Genomic DNA, 22,856 nt, shown 5'->3' on the forward strand with positions numbered 1-22,856 from the left:
TAGGCTTTGAAAATAATGGGAAGAAAAGAAACTACAATTAAAAATAACCTATACTATCCACACTTTGGGTCCCTTTGCTCTGTCATATTATCATGTAGATGATTAAGCCAGAACTGCCTACTCCCTCTACACAAGACAAGAATTTTCTAAAACGCAATAGCATAAGGTGACTCAGTGGATATATCAGTTAAGGAATATTATGGTAGAAAACCCGTCTCAGAACGCATACCACTCAACCAACTATCTACATTTAGTTAAAGTATCAGAATTAGTAGTGTAAAGTTTTCCACCAATAGTCTATGAGAATTTATCTAGCGATTATTTCACACACCTTGAACTCTCCCAAAAACTTCGAAATCCACGGAAACCATATCCTTTAGTTGTGCACTCATTTTTGTATGTGATATTTGATTTCCACACACTACCTTACGTACCAACACCAACGTATACCTCCCGAAACTCACTAACAAACATCCGGCGAAAACTGTTGCTACGAGCCGTCTCATTTGTTTTCCAAAGATATTATTTAAAAAAAAAAAACTAATATTGCCAAAGATACAACTAGAACGATGAACTTTAATTTCGGCATTACGTTTTTTTTCTTAATCTAATCCATGATTTCACTGCAATGTACTTACTCCCTGTTACTTGAAAAATACGTGAAAGTCGATGTTATTCATCACATTTTGTAAATAAAGGTTTAAAAATTTATTTTTGTCAGTAGTCCCAACCCTTGTTAATTGAGTTTAGGCCACTAGATAACAGATAGCGCTGTAGAGCGCTCCACGCTGTCGTGACAGGTATGGCAAGATCGGAACAAAATATACATCTAGCAGAACGCTTTCACATTCGGTAGTCGGCGACGCGATGGCAACAAAAATCGTAGTTGTGCGTAACACTCGGTGCTGATCACTTCTTCCAAATCACAGTTTTGAGTTTAGTCACATTGATATCTGAAATTAAAGTTATGTTAGTTACAATGAGTGCGTTCCTTGTGTCAATGGTTGAACTGTCAAACATATTTTCAGTTTTAGCACTTTTGATATGTTTTTGTGCTACGATTTTATTTATAATGAGGTGAGTACGACATTTTATACTTATCTTACTGAATTTTGCTATTTGTCATTAGCTCAAGTTTATAAGATTTTCTAAAGTTAACTTTCATAATTTTTTACGTTTACCTTGCGCATTCTTCTAATATATCAAATTATTTTGTTTTTTATTATTCATACAAATGTTATTTCTCATGTGTGGGGTGCCTAGCCTGCTCTTGTTACGGCGTGACATACTTAGTTGATGTAAACAAATAGTAGCTGAGCGCTAATAGTGAGACTGCCGGTGGCTGTAACAGTTTATGGACTTTCATGCGATAACTTTTTATGAAATCTAATCCCTTTAAAGTTACATTTAGTTAATATCTGGAACTTTAACATCAAAGCTATGCGATGTCAAAAACGGCGCCCCCATGGGATACCGGATTATGATTGCATCTTTTCAAACTGATGAGAAAGTAGTACGTTTTACAATGTCTGTAAGGTACTGTTTCCACAGAGGGACATTGCAATACTATAAATAGTTGCTTAATAACTTGTTCCTCCTGTAAAGCTAATGTTCACATAGATATAGTAAAACGTCAGCATGTGTGTGTAATACTGCATGGACTTTGAAATAGCGTCTAAAAAGGCAGACTGATCAAATATTTTCGCAGTAAGTACTGTATACGTTTTAGAGAAGTTTTTATTTCTAACTGAATCACTACAGGAGTCATTCTCCGTTCCGCTAGTGTGCTAAACCCTTAGTCTCACAATAACGCACTGTAATCTGGGATCCTCAAATGATACATACTTTTGTAAGCTCAATAAATTGTTTAAATGTACGACCCCTATTCATGTTTACATGTAAGTTGGTTTCGTGTTTGTATTTACTCACGCGCCTTAGGGTAATAGTTTATGTCGAAGCTAGTAGCAAAATAAAGAGCTTAATCTTTGCAAATGTTGATGTTCTTTACCTATATGCACACTCCGCAAGTAACTGTGAAGTTCATGGCAGCTATTGGGGCTTTTTCCCGTTCCATGCTTATATGAAACACGGAGAATGAGTGAGTAAACCCCTCTGCGCGTGACGTAATTAGTCTTGTTCTCACGATCCCTATGGGAGCGATAAGGAGCGAGCTGTTGTAAATTCCTAGTAATCATTTAAAGCCGGTTCCTGGAACTTTGAAAGTAGGCTTCCTCGAGATAGACGTAAACGAAGATAGTCTGCCAGTTCAGTTCTTTAAAGTTCTCTGGGACACACTCCCGCAGGTCAAACAAACCTGTGACAATTCGTGTTTTCCTCCATATAATTTCATTACCTTCCGTGAGTCCTACCTAGTACGGTTTCCACACACTTTAGTAATATGCTAGGATTGGTAGCACAAGTGATGTTAGCAATTTCTATTGTAGACTGTTTTCCCTTATCATTCCACCAATGTACCAAGTCAGCCACCTGCTTTACGTACGACTGACCTGAGTTGCATTTCATGTCTCTACAAAGTTTTGCATCCACCTATTCGTATGAGTTCACCGATTCCAGCTGTGACCCACTGATATTATAGTCATAGGGTACTACGCTTTTTAGTTTTATGAAGTGTACAGTATTACGTTTCTGAACCCTTACAGCAAGTTGACAATCTTTGCATCATTTTGAAATTTTATCAAGATATAACTAAATATTTATGGAGTTTCTTTCACATTGTACTTTATTATAGATACCTGCATCATCTGTAAAAGTCTAAGGTCGCTATTAATATCGTTAAGTCCATTAATGCAACATAATAGCAAGAGACCCAACACACTTTCCTGGGGTCCTTGGCTTTACGTCTGCATATGTTAATGTCTCTCCATCCAAGATAACGTGCTACGTCCACCCTACCAAGAAAACCTCAATCTACCAACAAATTTCGCTTGATAGTCCATACGGTCGTACTTTTGATAATAAGTGTGGTGTGATACTGAGTTACAGATTTTTTGGAAATGGAGAAATACTGCATCAACCTAACAGCCTTGATCCATGGCTTTCAGTATGTCTAGTGAGAAGAGAGCAAGTCGGTTTTCACTTGATCGCGGTTTTCGGAATCCGCATTGGTTGGCACGGAGGTCATTCTGTTAGACATCCCACTATTTTTGACTTGAGTATGTTCTAAGTTTTACAACAGTTTCTTAGAACATACTCCAAGGTCAGACATAAGGGGATATCTTAAACAAAATGACCTCCTCCATGCCAACCAGCACTGATTCGAAAACCTCAGTAATGTGAAACCTGACGTCGCTCTTTTCTCACATGACATACTGAAACGCATGGATCAAAGCTGTTAGGATAATGGACGGTAGTTCCGTGGATGACATCTGCTATCCTCCTTGTAGAAGGGTGTGACCTGTGCCTTCTTCCAGCTACTCGGAACTTTCTTGTTCGAGGGATCTAAGATTATAGTTAACAGAGGGGCCAACTTAGTTGCAAATTGGTTTTAGACTTGATAGGGACTGCATCGGGCCATAGGACTTTGTTCAGTTTTAACGATTTCAGCTGTTTCTCAGCCTCCATGTCACTATTATTCAGTTCACTCTCATTTTCAGTGGTACGAGAATTAAATCGCGGCAGTACTCCTGCGTATTTGTTCATAAAGGAACATTTGAAAGCAGGGTTAAGCCCTTCTGCTTTTGTTTTGCTATCAACAATTTCGGTTAATTTTCTTTATGGAAGGTGGTTTTCAGGGTATAGGGTATTGTTTTGCCGCTTTCTGTCCCTCTGTAACGCCCACGTTTACATTGCCTCCATATAAGCCAATTAAGTTATGACAAAATGGGGTTTTAACTATAGTGGTGGTGGTGGTGGTGGTGGTGGTGGTGGTGGTGGTGGTAGTAGTAGTAGTAGTATCGATTGCCCTTCCGATACTGTTAGAAGTAATAGATGGTGCGTGACGGGGAGAGATTGCTTTCCTGTATGCATTTAATCTTATCTTTATCATGATGCAAGGCGAAGAGATCTGTCGTGACGCGAACTAGACAAGGTTGTTTTTCACCCCCGAGCAGGCTTCATATTGCAGCGTTAATATCGTCGCGAAATTGTGGCTAAGGGAAACATTCAGTGTTTAAACATGTACAAACAATTTTACAGATCGAATCGCCGAAGGTACTAGCTTGCACTGAAACGCAAAGTGAGAAAACCATTTGATGGAAATGGTCCTGATTTAACTACAGAGATGAAAACAGAGTATCCTGCGGAGCGTCATTGGAAAAGCTCTTCCTGCACTTCAACGCACTCTATTGAAACTTCCAATAGTGGATTGGACTTTCTGGAATGGATCCTTTTTTTTTTCTTTTGTTTAAAAGATGTATCGTCATCTTGGTCAAAGGAACCGAACATTATTCGCATTAAAACAAGTTGGCAAGTCCTGGCGTGCAAAGCGTACCCAGCGTCTGAGCTAGAGGCAGTTAATATTCATTACGTAGAATGCAGAGGTATAAAGCAAACGAAGTAACTCTTTCAGTATTGTTGAAAAACTGTTCCTATTGATCACTATATATACTAAGTTTGCCATATTATATTTTATCTGTTAACTAACATGTAATTAACTAAAAGACTGTAGTTTGAGATTTGCACGTATTATACGCATTTTGCTGTTAGGCAGGTAACGTTGAGAAGCATGCGAATACCTCTGTTGACACTTTTTTCCTATATGTCGCGAGTTGAAGGTAACGTTGTTTCAGAACGCAGCCATTTGACATTTTCAATTGCAAGAATAGTTACAAACGGCGAAGTACTTTGGAGATTTCGTGACAGTGGCTCCGCGTACGGTTGACCCTTATAGTACCAACTGTATGTTCTCGCGTTCTTCAGACTAATACTAAATCGATGTTTGCCTGTTTCACCGGACAGGATGCGAGTTCGGTATAAGAATTCTTTTTAAGGCTGTCTACAGGAGGCAACTCACATCGTTCTTTCATGCGTGCATGCATGCTTGTCGGAAGGAACATTGCATCGTAATTCGGAAAAACACAGGCACTGAAATTTCGTACATTAATTCTGGGTCAAATTTTTGAACTCATACTATATATGTTGTACCCAAAACGAGGTATTCAGGAAACACCTAGATTCAGCAGTATTTTCTACCAAGAACTGATAGACTGAGCGTACTAACTGATAGCACACTGGATAATGAAGCCAACAGAGCAGTGTTGACTATTAACCACACGTATGTCGTTCCCCTCCCAGTCTTGCGATGGAAATATGGGGACGCCATTCGTATGCACCGGTCCTCGAACACAGGACTTAGCCTCACTGACGCAAGGATTCTGTGGAAGTTGCTATATTTCGAATTACCCGTTACAGGGCACCATTTATACTAACTGCGTTATCAAGTAGATACGCCTCACATTTTAATGTCACTTCAACAATTTTCTCATCTTTCTGCATTGATTTTCTTGTAGTCTTTGTATCACTTAGGTATGTCTCGACTGATATTACTCCTTTTTTGTTCAGTCATAAGCGCAGCGCAAATGGAAAAAAAAATGTGCCGTTCGAAGTAATGTGCTGTAGCGAAATCAAGGTCTGAGGGGGGAGGGGGGGGATTGAAGGACGTGACGAAAGTGCATCTTACAGGTTTGCCCTCTTCACATGGTCCACCTCGAATCTGCGCGTGAACAAGGACTGCCCACCTGCTCTCTGTATGTCCTACAATCCCTCTACGGTCCTTCCGTGTTACTAACTCCATGTGGTATCTTTGGTGTGTATTCAGGGCCGGTTTGAGTCCCAGGCGATACAAGCCGCCGCCTGGGGGTGCCAAGCTGAGAGGAGCGCTAGAACTGTAAGATTTCTAAGCAGAGCGTTCCTCAAATTAGTAGCGGTCGCTTGGGGCAACAAGCCGGGTGGCGCCCAAGAGCAAGATTTGTATACAGTGCGTATCACAACTAAAGGGTGTCCCATAAAGAATGCATTTTTTAAATTGAGCGCCTCTTCCTGTTTGTCTGGTTGCCGAGCCTGGAATTTAAGCGACTCTCGTCTGTTGATAGTGAGATTACCGAGTTTCATTGTCAGCTACCGTTGGGCTTATTATCAGCGATATACGATGGATCAACGCATCCACACATTTTGGAGGTGCGTTTAAAGTACGGTGAATGCTGTGTAGACCGTTCGAGGACTTTGGGCGCTTTTCGCCTACCAAAAATTACAGTGTCAACAGTGCAGACACTAGTAAGGAAATCTGGAGATATAGGATCGACAGTGAACATCAAATCACCTGACCGTCCTCGTTCTTGTCGATCGGTAGAGAATGTTGCTGTAGATACTTTAAGTTAAAGAAGTGCGTAAATCAAGGAACCGATGACTTCAGCAGTTTGGTCCGTTAAGAATTCACACTTTTAAACATTTTTTTGTCGTCAGTGAGAGCGTTGCCAAGAGTAATGAACTCGATCCACCACCGCTCTCAATTGTTAGCCATTCCTAGAAGCGGTTTGTATTGAATTATAAGAAAATATCAGCATCTGCATCCTTTTACGATCCAACTAACACAAGAGTTGAAGCCGGTGGACCATTTGAAGCGTCGAACATTTGCCGATTGCGTATTCACAAAACGAGAATTAGACAGTGATGTTGGTAAAAAAAAAAAAGAAAAAAAAATATCTTCAGTGACGAGCCATACTTCCAGCTTAATGGTTATGTGAATAAAGGAAACAGTCGGATTTGAAGCACAGAAAACCTGTCACACGGCCATTGAAACAACAAGGCTGCTGAAAGAGATTCCCTGTTTGTACCATCTCTCGCAAGGCGATCAGAACTGGCCACCGAGGTCATGTGATTTGACACCGTGTGACCTTTTTGTGAACGTATGTCAGATCTTGTTTGTTTATGTGAACAGTCCACGAGCCGTCCATCGACTCAAGGCAGAAACTAGACGTGTCAAGCTAAAATTCGAGCGGAGCGTTGCTCTAAAATTGTCGAAAATTTTGTACAGAGTCGATGTGTGCAGACGAAACCGTGGAGAACATTTGCCTCGTATTGTGTTCCATGTTTAATCGCAGTTTGTTTCATATTAAAATAATACTAGCAATTTTCAAATAAATCATGTGGTTTATTATTAAATTAAAAACTGCGTTTTGTGTGGGGCACCCTATAGTAGCGAAAACTGGTATGGGTGAGAGGAGGAAAGGGGGGGGGGGGGGGGGTGGCGTCGTCAAATAAGTCCCCTGTGTGGGAAAAGAAACATTCTCGAACCGGCCTGTTTATATTGGCATCGATAGTTTCGTGCGTTGCTTTTTCGTTTTCCACAAAAAGTTAAAATTTTATTTGTGTTTCGCTTCTATTGTAATAGCTTATCACAAATAACCTGTCACAATATGGGAAAGAATTTACATCAATGTATTGAGTGTAAAGTACGTTACATCATACGAAACCGTGGGCTCCTAATTGCGTAATTTTGTCTGTAATACCGGGAGTTAGTTTCTAGCACCGTATGTCTTCCTGTAATAGCATAGGGCGTTCCAAAAAGACTGTATCATTCTCTGTGAATGAAGATATAAAATTATAGCAAATTTTAAATTACTCTAAGGACTAAACAAGTTTTTATTTTCGAAACAACAATCCGAAGTTTCTAGGGTGTACCTTACGTGGATGGACATATAATCTCGGGGTACTTTTACGTTTCTGGAGAACAAAAATTTTCTCTACAAAAATTAACAAGGGTTCCGCAAACACAGATCTTGCGAAAGTCAGATCGCTCTGTTCCTCCATGAGATCCATAGCGCTCAGGTTGACGCAGAGTTCCTTGCCTTCAGGAAGCTACTCGACACCGTCCCGCACTGTCGTTTAGTGAAAAAAATAAGAACTTACCGAGTATCGGACCGCATTTGCGACTGGATTCAAGACTTTCTTGCAGGTAGAACTAACAGGTCGTTCTTAACGGAACAAAATCGAAAGATGAAAAGGTAATTTCCACAGAACCCCCAAGGAAGTGTGATAGGACCATTACTTTTTACAGTGTATACCGGGTGCATCAAAAAGGATGGCGCAAACTTACACGGCTGGAAGTACACGATAATACACTCCTGGAAATGGAAAAAAGAACACATTGACACCGGTGTGTCAGACCCACCATACTTGCTCCGGACACTGCGAGAGGGCTGTACAAGCAATGATCACACGCACGGCACAGCGGACACACCAGGAACCGCGGTGTTGGCCGTCGAATGGCGCTAGCTGCGCAGCATTTGTGCACCGCCACCGTCAGTGTCAGCCAGTTTGCCGTGGCATACGGAGCTCCATCGCAGTCTTTAACACTGGTAGCATGCCGCGACAGCGTGGACGTGAACCGTATGTGCAGTTGACGGACTTTGAGCGAGGGCGTATAGTGGGCTTGCGGGAGGCCGGGTGGACGTACCGCCGAATTGCTCAACACGTGGGGCGTGAGGTCTCCACAGTACATCGATGTTGTCGCCAGTGGTCGGCGGAAGGTGCACGTGCCCGTCGACCTGGGACCGGACCGCAGCGACGCACGGATGCACGCCAAGACCGTAGGATCCTACGCAGTGCCGTAGGGGACCGTACCGCCACTTCCCAGCAAATTAGGGACACTGTTGCTCCTGGGGTATCGGCGAGGACCATTCGCAACCGTCTCCATGAAGCTGGGCTACGGTCCCGCACACCGTTAGGCCGTCTTCCGCTCACGCCCCAACATCGTGCAGCCCGCCTCCAGTGGTGTCGCGACAGGCGTGAATGGAGGGACGAATGGAGACGTGTCGTCTTCAGCGATGAGAGTCGCTTCTGCCTTGGTGCCAATGATGGTCGTATGCGTGTTTGGTGCCGTGCAGGTGAGCGCCACTATCAGGACTGCATACGACCGAGGCACACAGGGCCAACACCCGGCATCATGGTGTGGGGGGCCATCTCCTACACTGGCCGTACACGACTGGTGATCGTCGAGGGGACACTGAATAGTGCACGGTACATCCAAACCGTCATCGAACCCATCGTTCTACCATTCCTAGACCGGCAAGGGAACTTGCTGTTCCAATAGGACAATGCACGTCCGCATGTATCCCGTGCCACCCAACGTGCTCTAGAAGGTGTAAGTCAACTACCCTGGCCAGCAAGATCTCCGGATCTGTCCCCCATTGAGCATGTTTGGGACTGGATGAAGCCTCGTCTCACGCGGTCTGCACGTCCAGCACGAACGCTGGTCCAACTGAGGCGCCAGGTGGAAATGGCATGGCAAGCCGTTCCACAGGACTACATCCAGCATCTCTACGATCGTCTCCATGGGAGAATAGCAGCCTGCATTGCTGCGAAAGGTGGATATACACTGTACTAGTGCCGACATTGTGCATGCTCTGTTGCCTGTGTCTATGTGCCTGTGGTTCTGTCAGTGTGATCATGTGATGTATCTGACCCCAGGAATGTGTCAATAAAGTTTCCCCTTCCTGGGACAATGAATTCACGGTGTTCTTATTTCAATTTCCAGGAGTGTAGAAGCACAACTGTCCCAGTAAACACGGGTCCGCGAACGAGCCGCTTGCGAAATAATCACGACTGTGTGGTTCCAAGCCGCCACTGACGTCATTGTAAACATCGTCGTAGTTACTACACATAATTTGAAATTCGGACTTTACTATTGGGTTGTACATCGCAATTAGTTTACATTTCAGGTATGCGGTACCTGTTAAAGGTGGTGTTCGAAGTGTTTTCCTTGCATCTCGATGCAATACTGTGCTCGTCTCTGCAATGAATTTCGAATCCTTTCGAAAACTCCTGGATCGTTCCGGAATTTCTGACAAACATGTACAACTATCTGCTCCAGTTCTTCAACGGTGTTAACGGGCGTGCTGTACACTTTGCTTTTGAGGTGACTCCAGACACAAAAATCCAAAGGATTTATTTAGATCAGGTGATCTTGGAGGCCTAGGTACAGGTACGCCTCGACCCATCCATCTTCGGCCTTATCTGCTCGTTAGATGCCGTCTCACACCAGCATCAAAATGTGCCTTAGCTCCATCATGCATGTACCACATACTCTGACGTTGCTGAAGGGGAACATCCTCAAGCAATCCTGGAAGATGACGCCGCAGAACGCTAAGGTACCTCCGTCCATTAAGTTCATCATCATCATCATCATTTAAGACTGATTATGCCTTTCGGCGTTCAGTCTGGAGCATAGACCCCCCCCCCCCCCTTATACAGTTCCTCCATGATCCCCTATTCAGTGCTAACATTGGTGCCTCTTCTGATGTTAAACCTATTACTTCAAAATCATTCTTAACCGAATCCAGGTACCTTCTCCTCGGTCTGCCCCGACTCCTACCCTCTACTGCTGAATCCATGAGTCTTTTGGGTAACCTTGCTTCTCCCATGCGTGTAACATGACCCCACCATCTAAGCCTGTTCGCCCTGACTGCTACATCTATAGAGTTCATTCCCAGTTTTTCTTTGATTTCCTCCTTGTGGACACCCTCGTGCCATTGTTCCCATCTACTAGTACCTGCAATCATCCTAGCTTCTTTCATATCCGCAACCTCAACCTTGTTGATAAGGTAACCTGAATCCACCCAGCTTTCGCTCCCATACAACAAAGTTGGTCGAAAGATTGAACGGTGCACATTAAGTTGTGGTGGAATAATGTGTGGCTCAATGAGTTGATCGCCTAGTACCCCTGACTACACATTCAGTGAGAAACGTTGCTGATGCGGTGACTCACGAACGGCTTGTGGGTTTATTTCACACCACAAATGTATATTATGATAGTTAAACACACCATCGCGTGTGAATCCTGCTTCGTCTGTAAATAAAATGTTACATGCGAAACAAGGGTCGACTACAGCCCGCTGTTGCAGCCACTGACGAAACTTCACTCTATGAACAAAGTCCGCGTCATTGAGACATTGAACTCGTTGGAAATGGAGAGGTACAATAAATTGCGATGTAAAATTCTCCATACACTACTGTGGCTTAGTACAGCCACTTGTGCGGTAATTCTTCTCGTCGACGTTTCTGTAGAGCGCTGTACTGTTTCCAACACATCCTCAACCTCAGGTGCAATGCGAGCAGGCATACCTCCTGCTCTGCCATGTGCAAAACCCACGTGTTCTATCAGCCGCTGATGGACCCTTGTAAATGTACGACTTTCAGGGTGTCTTCGATCAGGATATGTTTCTTGGCACAAGCATGCAGCCTCCCGTGCATTGCCATTAGCCCTACCGTACATGAAATGCATATCCGCATACTCTTGGTTACTGCACGGTTCCATTGTAACTACAACAGCTCACGTGACACTTCTCAGACGCGACTGATACCCTTTGAGACAGGGTATTGTATCAGTTCAAAATGGTTCAAATGGCTCTGAGCACTATGGGACTTAACTTCTGAGGTCATCAGTCGCCTAGAACTTAGAACTACTTAAACCTAACTAACCTAAGGACATCACACACATCCATGCCCGAGGCAGGATTCGAACCTGCGACCGTAGCAGTCGCGCGGTTCCGGACTGCGCGCCTAGAACCGCTAGACCACCGCGGCCGGCTGTTGTATCAGTGCTTTACGTTTTGCGTGTATGGTGTGATTCCAACTCCATTTTTCGGCAATGTTCCGTTGTGTAAACAGCGAACATAGGACGGTCTCAAGTGCGCAAGGGGGAAACCAGACGATGTTACAAAAAATGAAGTCGTGGCGGCGAAGAACCACACAGTTGAGATTACCTCGCAAGCGGCTCGTTCGCGGACCCGTGTTTACTGGGACATTTGCGCTTCTACTTTCAGCCGTGTAAGTTTGCGCCATCCTTTTTGATACATCCTGTATTAAAGATGTAGAAGAATGCGTCGGATACTTTTTAAGACTATTTGCAGATGATACGGTTCTCTGTGCGAAAGCAACAAGCCAGAAGACTGTATCGATTTGCAGGACGACCTGCAGAGGATTGATGAATGTTGTGGGCTCTGGAAGATGACCATGAACGTAAATGAATTCGCACAAATAGGGAAAGAAAGCCACTACTATACAACTACACTACTGATGGAAAAACTGCTAGAAACAGTACCTACCGTAAAATATCGAGAAGTAAGTGTCCAGAGCGACCTTCAGTGCAGTGGCCACATTAAAACAGGAAAGGTAAATGACAGACTGAGTTTCAGTGGAAGAATCTTAAGGAAATATAACTCAACTACAAAGGAAGCGGCTTGCAAGGCGCTTCTTGGACCGATTCATCAAAATGGCTTAGTCGCGAGGTAGGATTGATAGAAGAGATCGAGAAGATCCCACGAAGAGCGGCAAGTTGCGTCACGGGGTAGTTTAGTCTCGGTGCGTGAGCATTACCGAGATCCTTAAACTCATTCGGGAGACGTTATAAGAGAGGCTTTGTGCATCACGGATAGGTTTACAATTGAAGTTTCGTGAGTGCACTTTTCGGAAAGTCTGACAACGTATTGCTTCCTCCTACACACTCTTAAATCCGAAGAAATGATAATCTAGAAATCACAGCTAACAAAAAAGGCTTACCGACACTGAATCTTCCGACGCGCAATTCGCGAGTGAAACAGGGTAGGAGGGGGGGGGGGGGGGGGGAGGGAGGGATCAGTTGGTGGTACCAGAAGTACCCGCCGCCACACACCATTAGGTGGTCTGCGAAGTATGTTGAAGATGTAGAATCAAAGTTTTCATTTGTTTTTTCTGAATATTCCATGTGCGCTCATCCAGACGCACGACAAACATAGAGACGATAGAGAAACACGCCCCAAACTTCTTGCAGCATGTCTGGAGTTATTGCGTTCATTGCTGTCGCGATGCAGCGTTGCATTTCACACAAAGTTGTCGGGAAGGGAGGCATACAGTCGGAGTTTCTTACAAACTCCCAGAAAAAAATCGCATACCGCGGGATGAGGCAACATTGGAGGTCAATAGTGCAGCGAGAGATACGTACGCCCCTTACATCTGATCGCTAATTGAGGTAGAAATGCTCTGGCATGCAGGTGCCGATGCGATGGTGCTCCGCCCTGTTGAAAAATGAAATTTTCACCATGTACTCGGAATTATGGAAAACGCCAGATGAACGAGTGAGCGAGCTAGTTACACTGGGCAGTCAGCTCCCGGCTATCACATGAACTGACAAAACTGGAGCCAAAATAAACTTAGACTTTCGACCTTCCCCTGCTTCTCATGGGTCGCACTAAGTATCTAGGTCCGGACGACTTGTCTAGCGTAGCGGTAATAAACTGAATACGCAAAACCTTTCTCGCGAATCAGTCTCTCTGTATCAACATCCCTATAGTAATTATAGATATTCGCTTTGACGTACAAACGGACAGGAAAACGCGCTGGGGGACTTCAAGTTAGCAACACATGGTCCAGTCACATTAATATGTCCACCGCCTATATTGTACGTGCAGTAACCACTCACAGACGGCAGCACTTGTAGTTGGGTGTACACGAAGTATATGTCGAGTGGGGAGGGTAGGGGGAGGGGGAGGAGACGTGAAAAACACTAAAGACGACTAAAAGGGCATGCTCGTTGGCCTTCGGGCCAAAGGTGGAAGCATTTCCGAAACTACTAAGTCTGTAAACAGTTCGCGTGCCGCCGTGGTTACAGTATACTGTGCATCGCAAAATGGCTCTATCCAAAACCGGCGCAGAGGCAACGGTCCTGCACCATGGGCCATAGGTGACTGGGATGAGCGACGGCTGCGGAGATGTGCACGGGCGAATATACACTACTGGCCATTAAAATTGCTACATCACGCAGATGACGTGCTACAGACGCGAAATTTAACAGACAGGAAGAAGATGCTGTGATATGCAAATGATTAACTCTTCAGAGCATTCACACATGGGTGGCGCCGGTGGCGACACCTACATGCTGACATGAGGAAAGTTTCCAACCGATTTCTCATACACAAACAGCAGTTTACCGGCGTTGCCTGGTGAAAAGTTGTTGTGATGCCTCGTGTAAGGAGGATAAATGCGTACCATCACGTTTCAGACTTTGATTAAGGTCGGATTGTAGCCTATCGCGATTGCGGTTTATCGTATCGCGACATTGCTGCTCGCGTTTGTCGAGATCCAATGACTGTTAGCATAATATGGAATCGGTGGGTTCAGGAGGGTAATACGGAACGCCGTGCTGGATCCCAACAGCCTCATATCACTAGCAGTCGAGATGACAGGCATCTTATCCGCATGGCTGTAACGGATCGTGCAGCCACGTCTCGATCCCTGAGTCAACAGATGGGGACGTTTGCAAGAAAACAACCACCTGCACGAACAGTTCGACGTTTGCAGCAGCATGGACTATCAGCTCGAAGACCCTGGCTGCGGTTACCCTTGACGCTGAATCACCGACAGGAGCGCCTGCGATGGTGTACTTAACGACGAACCTGTGTGCAAGAATGGCAAAGAGTCATTTTTTCGGATGAATCCAGGTTCTGTTTACAGCATCATGATGGTCGCATCCGTGTTTGGCGACATTGCGGTGAACGCACATTGGAAGCGTGTATTCCGTCATGGCCATACTGGCGTATCGCCCGGCGTGATGGTATGGTGTACCATTGGTTACACGTCTCGGTCACCTGTTGTTCGCATTGACGGCACTTTGAACAGTGGACGTTACATTTCAGCCGGCCGGAGTGGCCGTGCGGTTCTAGGCGCTACAGTCTGGAACCGCGTGACCGCTGCGGTCGCAGGTTCGAATCCTGCCTCGGGCATGGATGTGTGTGATGTCCTTAGATTAGTTAGGTTTAAGTAGTTCTAAGTTCTAGGGGGACTGATGACCACAGCAGTTAAGTCCCATAGTGCTCAGAGCCATTTGAACCATTTGTTACATTTCAGATGTGTTACGACCCGTGGCTCTACCCTTCATTCGATCCCTGCGAAACCCTACATTTCAGCAGGATAATGCACTAGCGCATATTGCAGGTGCTGTACGGGTCTTTCTGGATACAATAAATGTTAGACTGCTGCCCTGTCCAGCACATTCTCCAGATCTCTCGCCAATCGAAAACGTCTGGTCAATGGTGGCCGAGCAACTGGCTCTTCACAATAGGCCAGTCACTACTCTTGATGAACTGTGGTATCGTGTTGAAGCTGCATGGGCAGCTGTACCTGTACACGCCATTCAAGCTCTGTTTGACTCAATGCCCAGGCGTATCAAGGCCGTTACTACGGCCAGAGGTGGTTGTTCTGACTATTGATTTCTCAGGATGTATGCACCCAAATTGCGTGAAAACGTAATCACATGTCAGTTCTAGTATATTTGTCCAATAAATACCCGTTTATCATCTGCATTTCTTCTTGGTATAGCAATTTTAATGGCCAGTAGTGTACATGCTACTGTTGAGCAGCTGACCACCCAGATGTATAAAGAGAGTATAAACAGTGTCTGCCCAACGACTGTTTGTCGACCGTTGCTGTGTGTAGACCTCCTCAGCTGGTGCCTGGTTCATGCAGCCGTTCTGGCTGTTGTTCATCGGGGACGATGGCTAGAATTCGCACGGCAGTATTGCAACTGGACATCCTCTGTTATGCGAAAGGTGACCTTTTCTGATGAATAAAGTTTCGCGCTCCAGCGGATACATAGCCTTTAGCCCGTATGCCCTGCAACAACAGTCGGGAGGGTCCAAGTTGGTGGAGGCAACGTTACGGTTTGGGGAATGTTATCGCGGGAGTCTCTGAATTACTTCGTCATTCTGGAAGCCACAATAGATAAACACAAATATGCATCTATACTTGGGAGCCATGCCCACCCCAAAATTCAGTTCTTTATTCCTCGGCACGATGTCGTCAAAAAGTAGGACAACGTAGCGTCTTACACAGCTCGCAGTGCACGTGTGTAGTTGAAGGACACCAGGATGAGTGTGCTGTACTGTACTCCCCTGGCCACCTAACTCCCCGGATTTAAACTCTATCTAGAATCTGTGTGACCACCTCGATCGGGTTGTACGCACCATAGATCCTGGACCGAGAAATGTAGCGCAGCTACCGGTCGGTACCTTCCAGAACTTCATTGACTAGTCCTACACGTCCGTGCTGCAAAGGGTGGTTATTCAGGCTTCTGAAAGGTGGTCACATTACTGTGACTGGATCATGTATGTATAGGTGCGTACATTAAAATTCTTCCGAAGTTTCTGTTTGCGTACATGTAGAGGAAACTGTTAAAAGAAAAGAAAAAATTCCTTGACGTCTATATTTATGTGCTGCTCCATGACTCTGCTGTCAATATCTTTATTCTTGTACGTAACTTTTGTGTTTTCTTTTCAGTAAATGTGGTTCTTTTTCGTATCCAGGGTGTAATTCTAAAGTTAATAAAATGTTTTCTTGCCTTTAAAATAATATTTTTCATCAGTTTATGGGCCCAGTACACGTGTAAAAAGCAAACAACATAGTTTAATTAAAACAATATTTGAAATGAGCCTATATCGGTAAAGAAACATGACTGCTAGCGGCGATTATAAGGTCAGCATTGATAAGCTTGAAGGACCTGACGACTGGGCCAAATGGAAATGGCATATTTCTATGGTGCTGCGTTCGTATGGACTAGAAGATATTATTAACGCTACACGTGAACGTGTAGAGTTGCCGAAAGGTGCGACAAGTGCACAAAAAGAAGCGTATGTGGAATGGCACAAGGACGACGCAAAGGCAGCAAGTCTTATAGCAAGTGCGCTAAGTAAACCTGTTGCAGAACTCGTCTTAACATGCAAGAATGCTAAAGAAATCTGGGACAAATTACACGCCCGATTTGAACGTAGCAGTACTCAGCGTTTGAATATGTTGATGGAAACATTTTTCCGTGTTAAACTTGATGAAACGTAAGATATTAGTGCACATGTGGCCAAACTGCAAAAGTTATTTGTGGACCTGAAAGTTGAATTAGCAAAACATGAAGAAAATACGCTATCTGAAAGAATCTTAAGTGGTCGAATTTTGTCTACACTGGGAAAAGACAACGACAATTTTAAGGATCTCTGGGATACGATACCGACAGAAAAGCAAAGCTTGAATTTATTGATTGAAAAACTCTGTACTATTGAACTGCGTGAACAAGACATTAATAGATGCGCAGCTTTTGTCGTTCCTAAAACAAGAAAACGGCAAACAAGTAATCAGCAAGTAAAGATGACGAAGTCACAATTAAAACAGAAGTTTCCGTGTAATATATGCAAACAATTAGGTCACTGGGTAGCAGAGTGTCCACAGAACACTCGTGACAGCAATAAAAGAAAAGAGAAGAAGCGAGAAAGTGAACAAGCTGCATTTACTTCATACGTATGGGTGTGTGTACCAGTAATCACAGTGACCCAAATAAATGGTATTGCGACAGTGGCGCTACAAATCATATCACTCCCAACAAACAGTATTTTGTTTCGTATAGTGAATTTGATGCTCCTCAAGTAATTTCATTGGGAAACCAAGATGTCAAAATGTGTGCGTACGGTCAAGGAATAGTTTACATCCAAATTCGACGAAACAATAAATGGTACAATGCTAGAATGGACAATGTTTTGTACGTCCATGATGCAAGTGCTAATCTGTTCTCTCTGAGAGCCACTGCCTGCAGAGGCTACAGTACTAATTTTAGTTATAATAATATCTGTGTTCGAAAACAAGTCAGTGGCAATATTGTTATGACAGGTTATGTGAAAAATGGACTTTGTGTTGAACATACGTGTTGTTAGAAATGCAAAAATGAATCGTGTGAACTTGATGACTTCATTCGAAACCTTGCAAGTGTACCATGAAAGGTTTGGTCATCAAAATAAACATGTGAAGAATATTTTAAAAGGAATGAACACTAATGTGGAAGAGGCCAAGAGTGTATTTTGTAACGGCTGTGCGGTTGCAAAGATGCATAGGCTGCCATTCAAAACACGAACAATACGCGCTACCAGTACCGGTGAATTAATCCACGCGGATGTCAATGGACCAATGAGCACGAAATCTTTTGGAGGCAAGCATTATTATGTATGTTTCAAAGACGATTTTAGTAAATTTCGTCGAATTTTCTTTTTAAGACCCAAAAGTGAAGTGTGTACTGTGCTTAAGCAGTTTTTAAATGAAGCACGAACTAATGGACATGTTGTCAAACAATTTAGATGTGATGGTGGCAAAGAATTTAACAATAAGAATGTCAGTGAACTGCTTGCAGACAGGGGAATAGAGCTACTGATTCCTCCTCCTTACACTCCTGAACAAAATGGTGTGGCTGAACGGGAAAATAGGACCATTGTTGAAGCTGCCCGGTCAATGCTACATCCGAGTAAATTACCTAAAGGGTTGCGGGCAGAGGCATGTAACACAGCAGTCTACCTAATAAATCGTACTGGAAAATCTTCAGTTGAAAATAAAACCCCTTATGAACTATGGTTTAATCGAACAGTAGGACGACTTGATCATCTCAGAATTTTTGGCTCAGGCTGCTTATGTTCACATTAACAAACAATTCCGTTCCAAGTTTGATGATAAGGCAGTTTTTGGACGAATTGTTGGATATGTTAATGACAAAGATGGGTTTAGAGTTTGGATTCCATCTAAAAGAAAAGTGGTGTTGAGTCACGATGTGAAATTTAAGCCAGAAATTGTTTGTGATTTACATAGTGATCATGTTGAATATAGTGATCATGTTGAATTTGAAGTCCCTCAGGAAGAATTTAATGATCCGAATTCATCTAAAGATGACCAATGTAAATCTCCTAGGCTGTACACTTCTGGAGGAAGCCAAACTCAAGAAAAAATTGGCACTCTCGATTCTGGAGAAAGTCAAGAGTCGAGTGATTCTGATGAAAATAAAGAATTAACAGAATTTCTAAAAGCAGAAGCTGCTGAATCTTCTAATGAAGAGAAACAGAAGAATAAAAGACAACGAAGAAAACCAACCTGGTTGGAAAGTGGTGAATTTTGTATGGCAACAAAAGTTGATGCACTTGAATTCAAAGATCAAAACTGTTTTTCAGAAATATTGCAGTCAAACGAGAAGGAAGAATGGATGCAAGCTATCAGTGAAGAACCTCAGTCACTAAAGAAAAAAAAATACATGGGTGCTTGTTGACCATCCGAAGAATGGCAAAGTATTGCAAAACCGAAGAAGAATTAAAGATTTACGCTGATGCAGATTTCGCAGGTGATAACCAGACAAGGCGCTCAACTGCAATTCTTGCAAAGTACTCAGGTGGTGCAATGTCATGGACAAGTCAGTTGTAGAAAGTAAAGCAATAATTTCACGATTTTTTTTCTTTTGGAGGAAGTGTTAAAAGAAAAGAAATTCCTTGACGTCTATATTTATGTGCTGCTCCATGACTCTGCTGTCAATATCTTTATTCTTGTATGTAACTTCTGTGTTTTCTTTTCAGTAAATGTGGTTCTTTTTCGTATCCAGGGTGTAATTCTAAAGTTAATAAAACGTTTTCTTGCCTTTAAATATTATTTTTCATCAGAAACAATCGCGTAAATATTTTTGATACACGCTGGACAGCGAAATCATCTTTCAGTGTGTAATTATTACGAATTTTAGTGGCCTTTATCACAATATAATCTAGTAAGAACTCGATGATAACCTGTTTCGGTTGATTAGCAATCATCCTCTGACGACGCTTACACTTTAGTTGATACCTGGATACAGTGTTAACCATCAGAAGGAAAGTAATTTAGACTTATAATGGTTTTACTCAGTCATGTCCGAACCAGCCTTGGATATTGACACATTACGCTTAGTAACGATGTTGTGATACTTAAATCTTTATTTAGGTACCAGGTAAAGCCTCGTGTGGTTGTTAATTAGCCGAAACTAGTTCCTCCATTATATTGCGATCAAGACTATTAAAATTAACAATAAATAATATAAATCGCTTTTTCTCCTTCCTTATTTTTCTTATCGCGTCGATGACAACCATTTAAATGAAGTGTAGCGCCTCAGCAAAGTGCACTGCTGTTGGGCATGCTGATGACAGATTCTCTTCGATCACGATGCGTGGGGAGAAGGCATAAACGGGGTAGTGAGGGAAATGGCTCATCGTCAGCTCAACACAACACACACGTACAGGAGACAACTTGGTTAACGCAGAGTCCTCATTTTAACATGGCAGATTCACTTTGGCCAGTTCCCATTCGAAGACGATTAAGTGGTCTGGTGGTATGAAGTAAGTTTCTCTTCTATCTTCAACTTAACTAAGGGGGCTATACTTGAGATAAAGCTTTCCCTGCTGCGAAGAAGTTAAGCAACAGGTTCATGCCCATGAAATGGGTGTCTATCAGTAGTGTTGACTTTGCTGCTTTCGGATTTCACTGTTACTGTCTGTCTGAAGTCGGATGCTGCTGTTCCGACCAGAACTTGGGTGTTATCAATTGGAGCTGGTGTCAAGCACCGTCATCTGGCGGAAAGTTTAGTGAAGAGCACTGTTAATCTGTTTAGAACAGCATTATTGATATCGTACAGGTCGCTGTACCCCCCTCATATGACAATGTGAGGTCTTGAAATCCTGTATACCTGTCGCCGGGTTTTAACAGAGGTAAGAATACAGGGTGATTCAAAAAGAATACCACAACTTTAGGAATTTAAAACTCTGCAACGACAAAAGGCAGAGCTAAGCACTATCTGTCGGCGAATTAAGGGAGCTATAAAGTTTCATTTAGTTGTACATTTGTTCGCTTGAGGCGCTGTTGACTAGGCGTCAGCGTCAGTTGATGCTAAGATGGCGACCGCTCAACAGAAAGCTTTTTGTGTTATTGAGTACGGCAGAAGTGAATCGACGACAGTTGTTCAGCGTGCATTTCGAACGAAGTATGGTGTTAAACCTCCTGATAGGTGGTGTATTAAACGTTGGTATAAACAGTTTACAGAGAATGGGTGTTTGTGCAAAGGGAAAAGTTCTGGACGGCCGAGAACGAGTGATGAAAATGTAGCACGCATCCAGCAAGCATTTGTTCGCAGCCCAGGAAAATCGACTCGCAGAGCTAGCAGAGAGCTGCAAATTCCACAATCAACTGTATGGAGAGTCCTACGAAAAAGGTTAGTTATGAAACCTTATCGTCTGAAATTGGTTCAAGCACTGTCTGCAGCTGATGAGATTAAAAGAATCGATTTCTGTGATTTTATCCTTGCTCAAATGGAAACAGATGAATCTTTCGTTTCAAAGATTGTGTTTAGTGATGAAGCAACTTTCCACACTAATGGGAAAGTCAACCGTCACAATGTCTGTATATGGGGCACTGAGAATCCGTGGGAAACAACTCAGTATGTACGTGACTCGCCTAAAGTGAACGTTTTCTGTGCCATTTCAACCAATAAAGTTTTTGGTCCCTTTTTCTTCGAAGGTGCTACTGTAACTGGACTACAGTATCTGGAGATGTTAGAGAATTGGCTGTTCCCTCAGCTCGAACAAGAAGCACAATTCATATTTCAGCAGGATGGAGCGCCACCACATTGGCACTTATCTGTCCGTAACTACCTGAACGTCAACTACCCGAGGCGATGGATCGGCCGCCAGGCAGCCCGTGACAGAGCACTTCATCACTGGCCTCCAAGAAGCCCTGATCTTACCCCCTGCGATTTTTTCTTATGGGGGTATGTTAAGGGTATGGTGTTTCGGCCACCTCTCCCAGCCACCATTGATGATTTGAAACGAGAAATAACAGCAGCTATCCAAACTGTTACGCCTGATATGCTACAGAGAGTGTGGAACGAGTTGGAGTATCGGGTTGATATTGCTCGAGTGTCTGGAGGGGGCCATATTGAACATCTCTGAACTTGTTTTTGAGTGAAAAAAAACCTTTTTAAATACTCTTTGTAATGATGTATAACAGAAGGTTATATTATGTTTCTTTCATTAAATACACATTTTTAAAGTTGTGGTATTCTTTTTGAATCACCCTGTATAATCAAAGTACAGGAGCGGTTGAACCTAGGAACGTGTAGCAGCCTCTTCCGCCCAGATGTTGGCGAAAACTCAGAAAACGCATCCTCCCTAGGACTCCAGGTGACATAAGTTTTGGGAGCTGCTGTGATAAGCAACCGTTCAGAATTGCTCCGATCAGGGTCCGAGTCGCGCACAACTCCTTCAGTGTGCTGAATCGGCTGACGTCAAGCCGCCTGAAAGGCACAAAAGCAGTGTCAAAAAATTCTGCCACAGCCTGGGAGCGATGGGGTGGTGCGTTGCCTTGCGGAAGCTACGTGTCGCGTGCGTTGTGTCGTATGCTAACAAACTGACGCACATGGAGGAGTCAGCAGGGTCTTGCATTGTTCGGTGGTGAAAGGCGATGTCAGACGTATCTAAGGGTCCTCGTGAGCATTCTACGACAACCACTTGCCTGAACGATGCTCTTTTGCTAAGTATGAGGTTTACCCACATGAAACCTGGCCAGTGCGTCTACCTCTGCCTTACACGTAAGGTGGAACCACGTAACTGCGGATATGGTGGCGCCATCTGTTGGTAGACTGACGCGTGCACACCGTTTGATGTTGCATAGCGCCAGTGTAGTTTCACGCCGGAGAGAGAGGGTGGTCACACAAGTTATCGTCCAATACCGAACATGCAGGCGAGTAAGCAGGAACAACGAGGAGCGATTAGATTTTTGGCGGCGGAGGGAGTTGAGGCCGTGAAATGTATCGACAGATGAAGGCTGTGTGCGGTTGAGTACAGTCTGAGTCGTTAGTGTTGTGGAATGGCGCAAACGATTCCTTGAGGGGCGCGAGCCACTGGAAGACGATGCTCGTCCTGGACAGGCTTGTCGTGTCATCACATCGGAAATGGTCGCTGAAGTGAATGCTTTAGTCTTGGACAACAGCAGAGATCCATCGGTTACTGGGTGTTAGCGTGGGCACCGCCGAAATGTGTGACTGGGTCCAAGCCTGGATC

General features: G+C 43.8%; 2 protein-coding genes across 5 annotated transcripts in view; one reads left to right on the forward strand and one right to left on the reverse strand.

Moving 5' to 3' along the window:
• The window catches only part of LOC126187594 (acylphosphatase-2-like), a 73,708-nt gene extending 73,193 nt beyond the window's left edge, over positions 1 to 515 (reverse strand). The window contains exon 1 of one of the 2 annotated variants that reach the window (XM_049928780.1): positions 332 to 515. In XM_049928780.1, the coding sequence (XP_049784737.1) occupies positions 332 to 506 (175 nt within the window). In that variant the 5' untranslated portion in view covers positions 507 to 515. The remainder of the gene's footprint in view (positions 1 to 331) is intronic. The other variant, XM_049928779.1, reaches the window with a different exon arrangement.
• Positions 516 to 792: 277 nt separating this feature from the next.
• The window catches only part of LOC126188149 (cell growth regulator with RING finger domain protein 1-like), a 404,561-nt gene continuing 382,497 nt past the window's right edge, over positions 793 to 22,856 (forward strand). The window contains exon 1 of one of the 3 annotated variants that reach the window (XM_049929650.1): positions 793 to 1,077. In XM_049929650.1, the coding sequence (XP_049785607.1) occupies positions 968 to 1,077 (110 nt within the window). In that variant the 5' untranslated portion in view covers positions 793 to 967. Of the gene's footprint in view, positions 1,078 to 1,443; positions 1,537 to 22,856 lie in introns of those variants that run through there. The other 2 variants (XM_049929651.1, XM_049929652.1) reach the window with 2 other exon arrangements.

This window comes from Schistocerca cancellata, chromosome 5, assembly GCF_023864275.1.
Source record: "Schistocerca cancellata isolate TAMUIC-IGC-003103 chromosome 5, iqSchCanc2.1, whole genome shotgun sequence".
In the NCBI taxonomy this organism is placed as follows: Eukaryota; Metazoa; Arthropoda; class Insecta; order Orthoptera; family Acrididae; genus Schistocerca; species Schistocerca cancellata.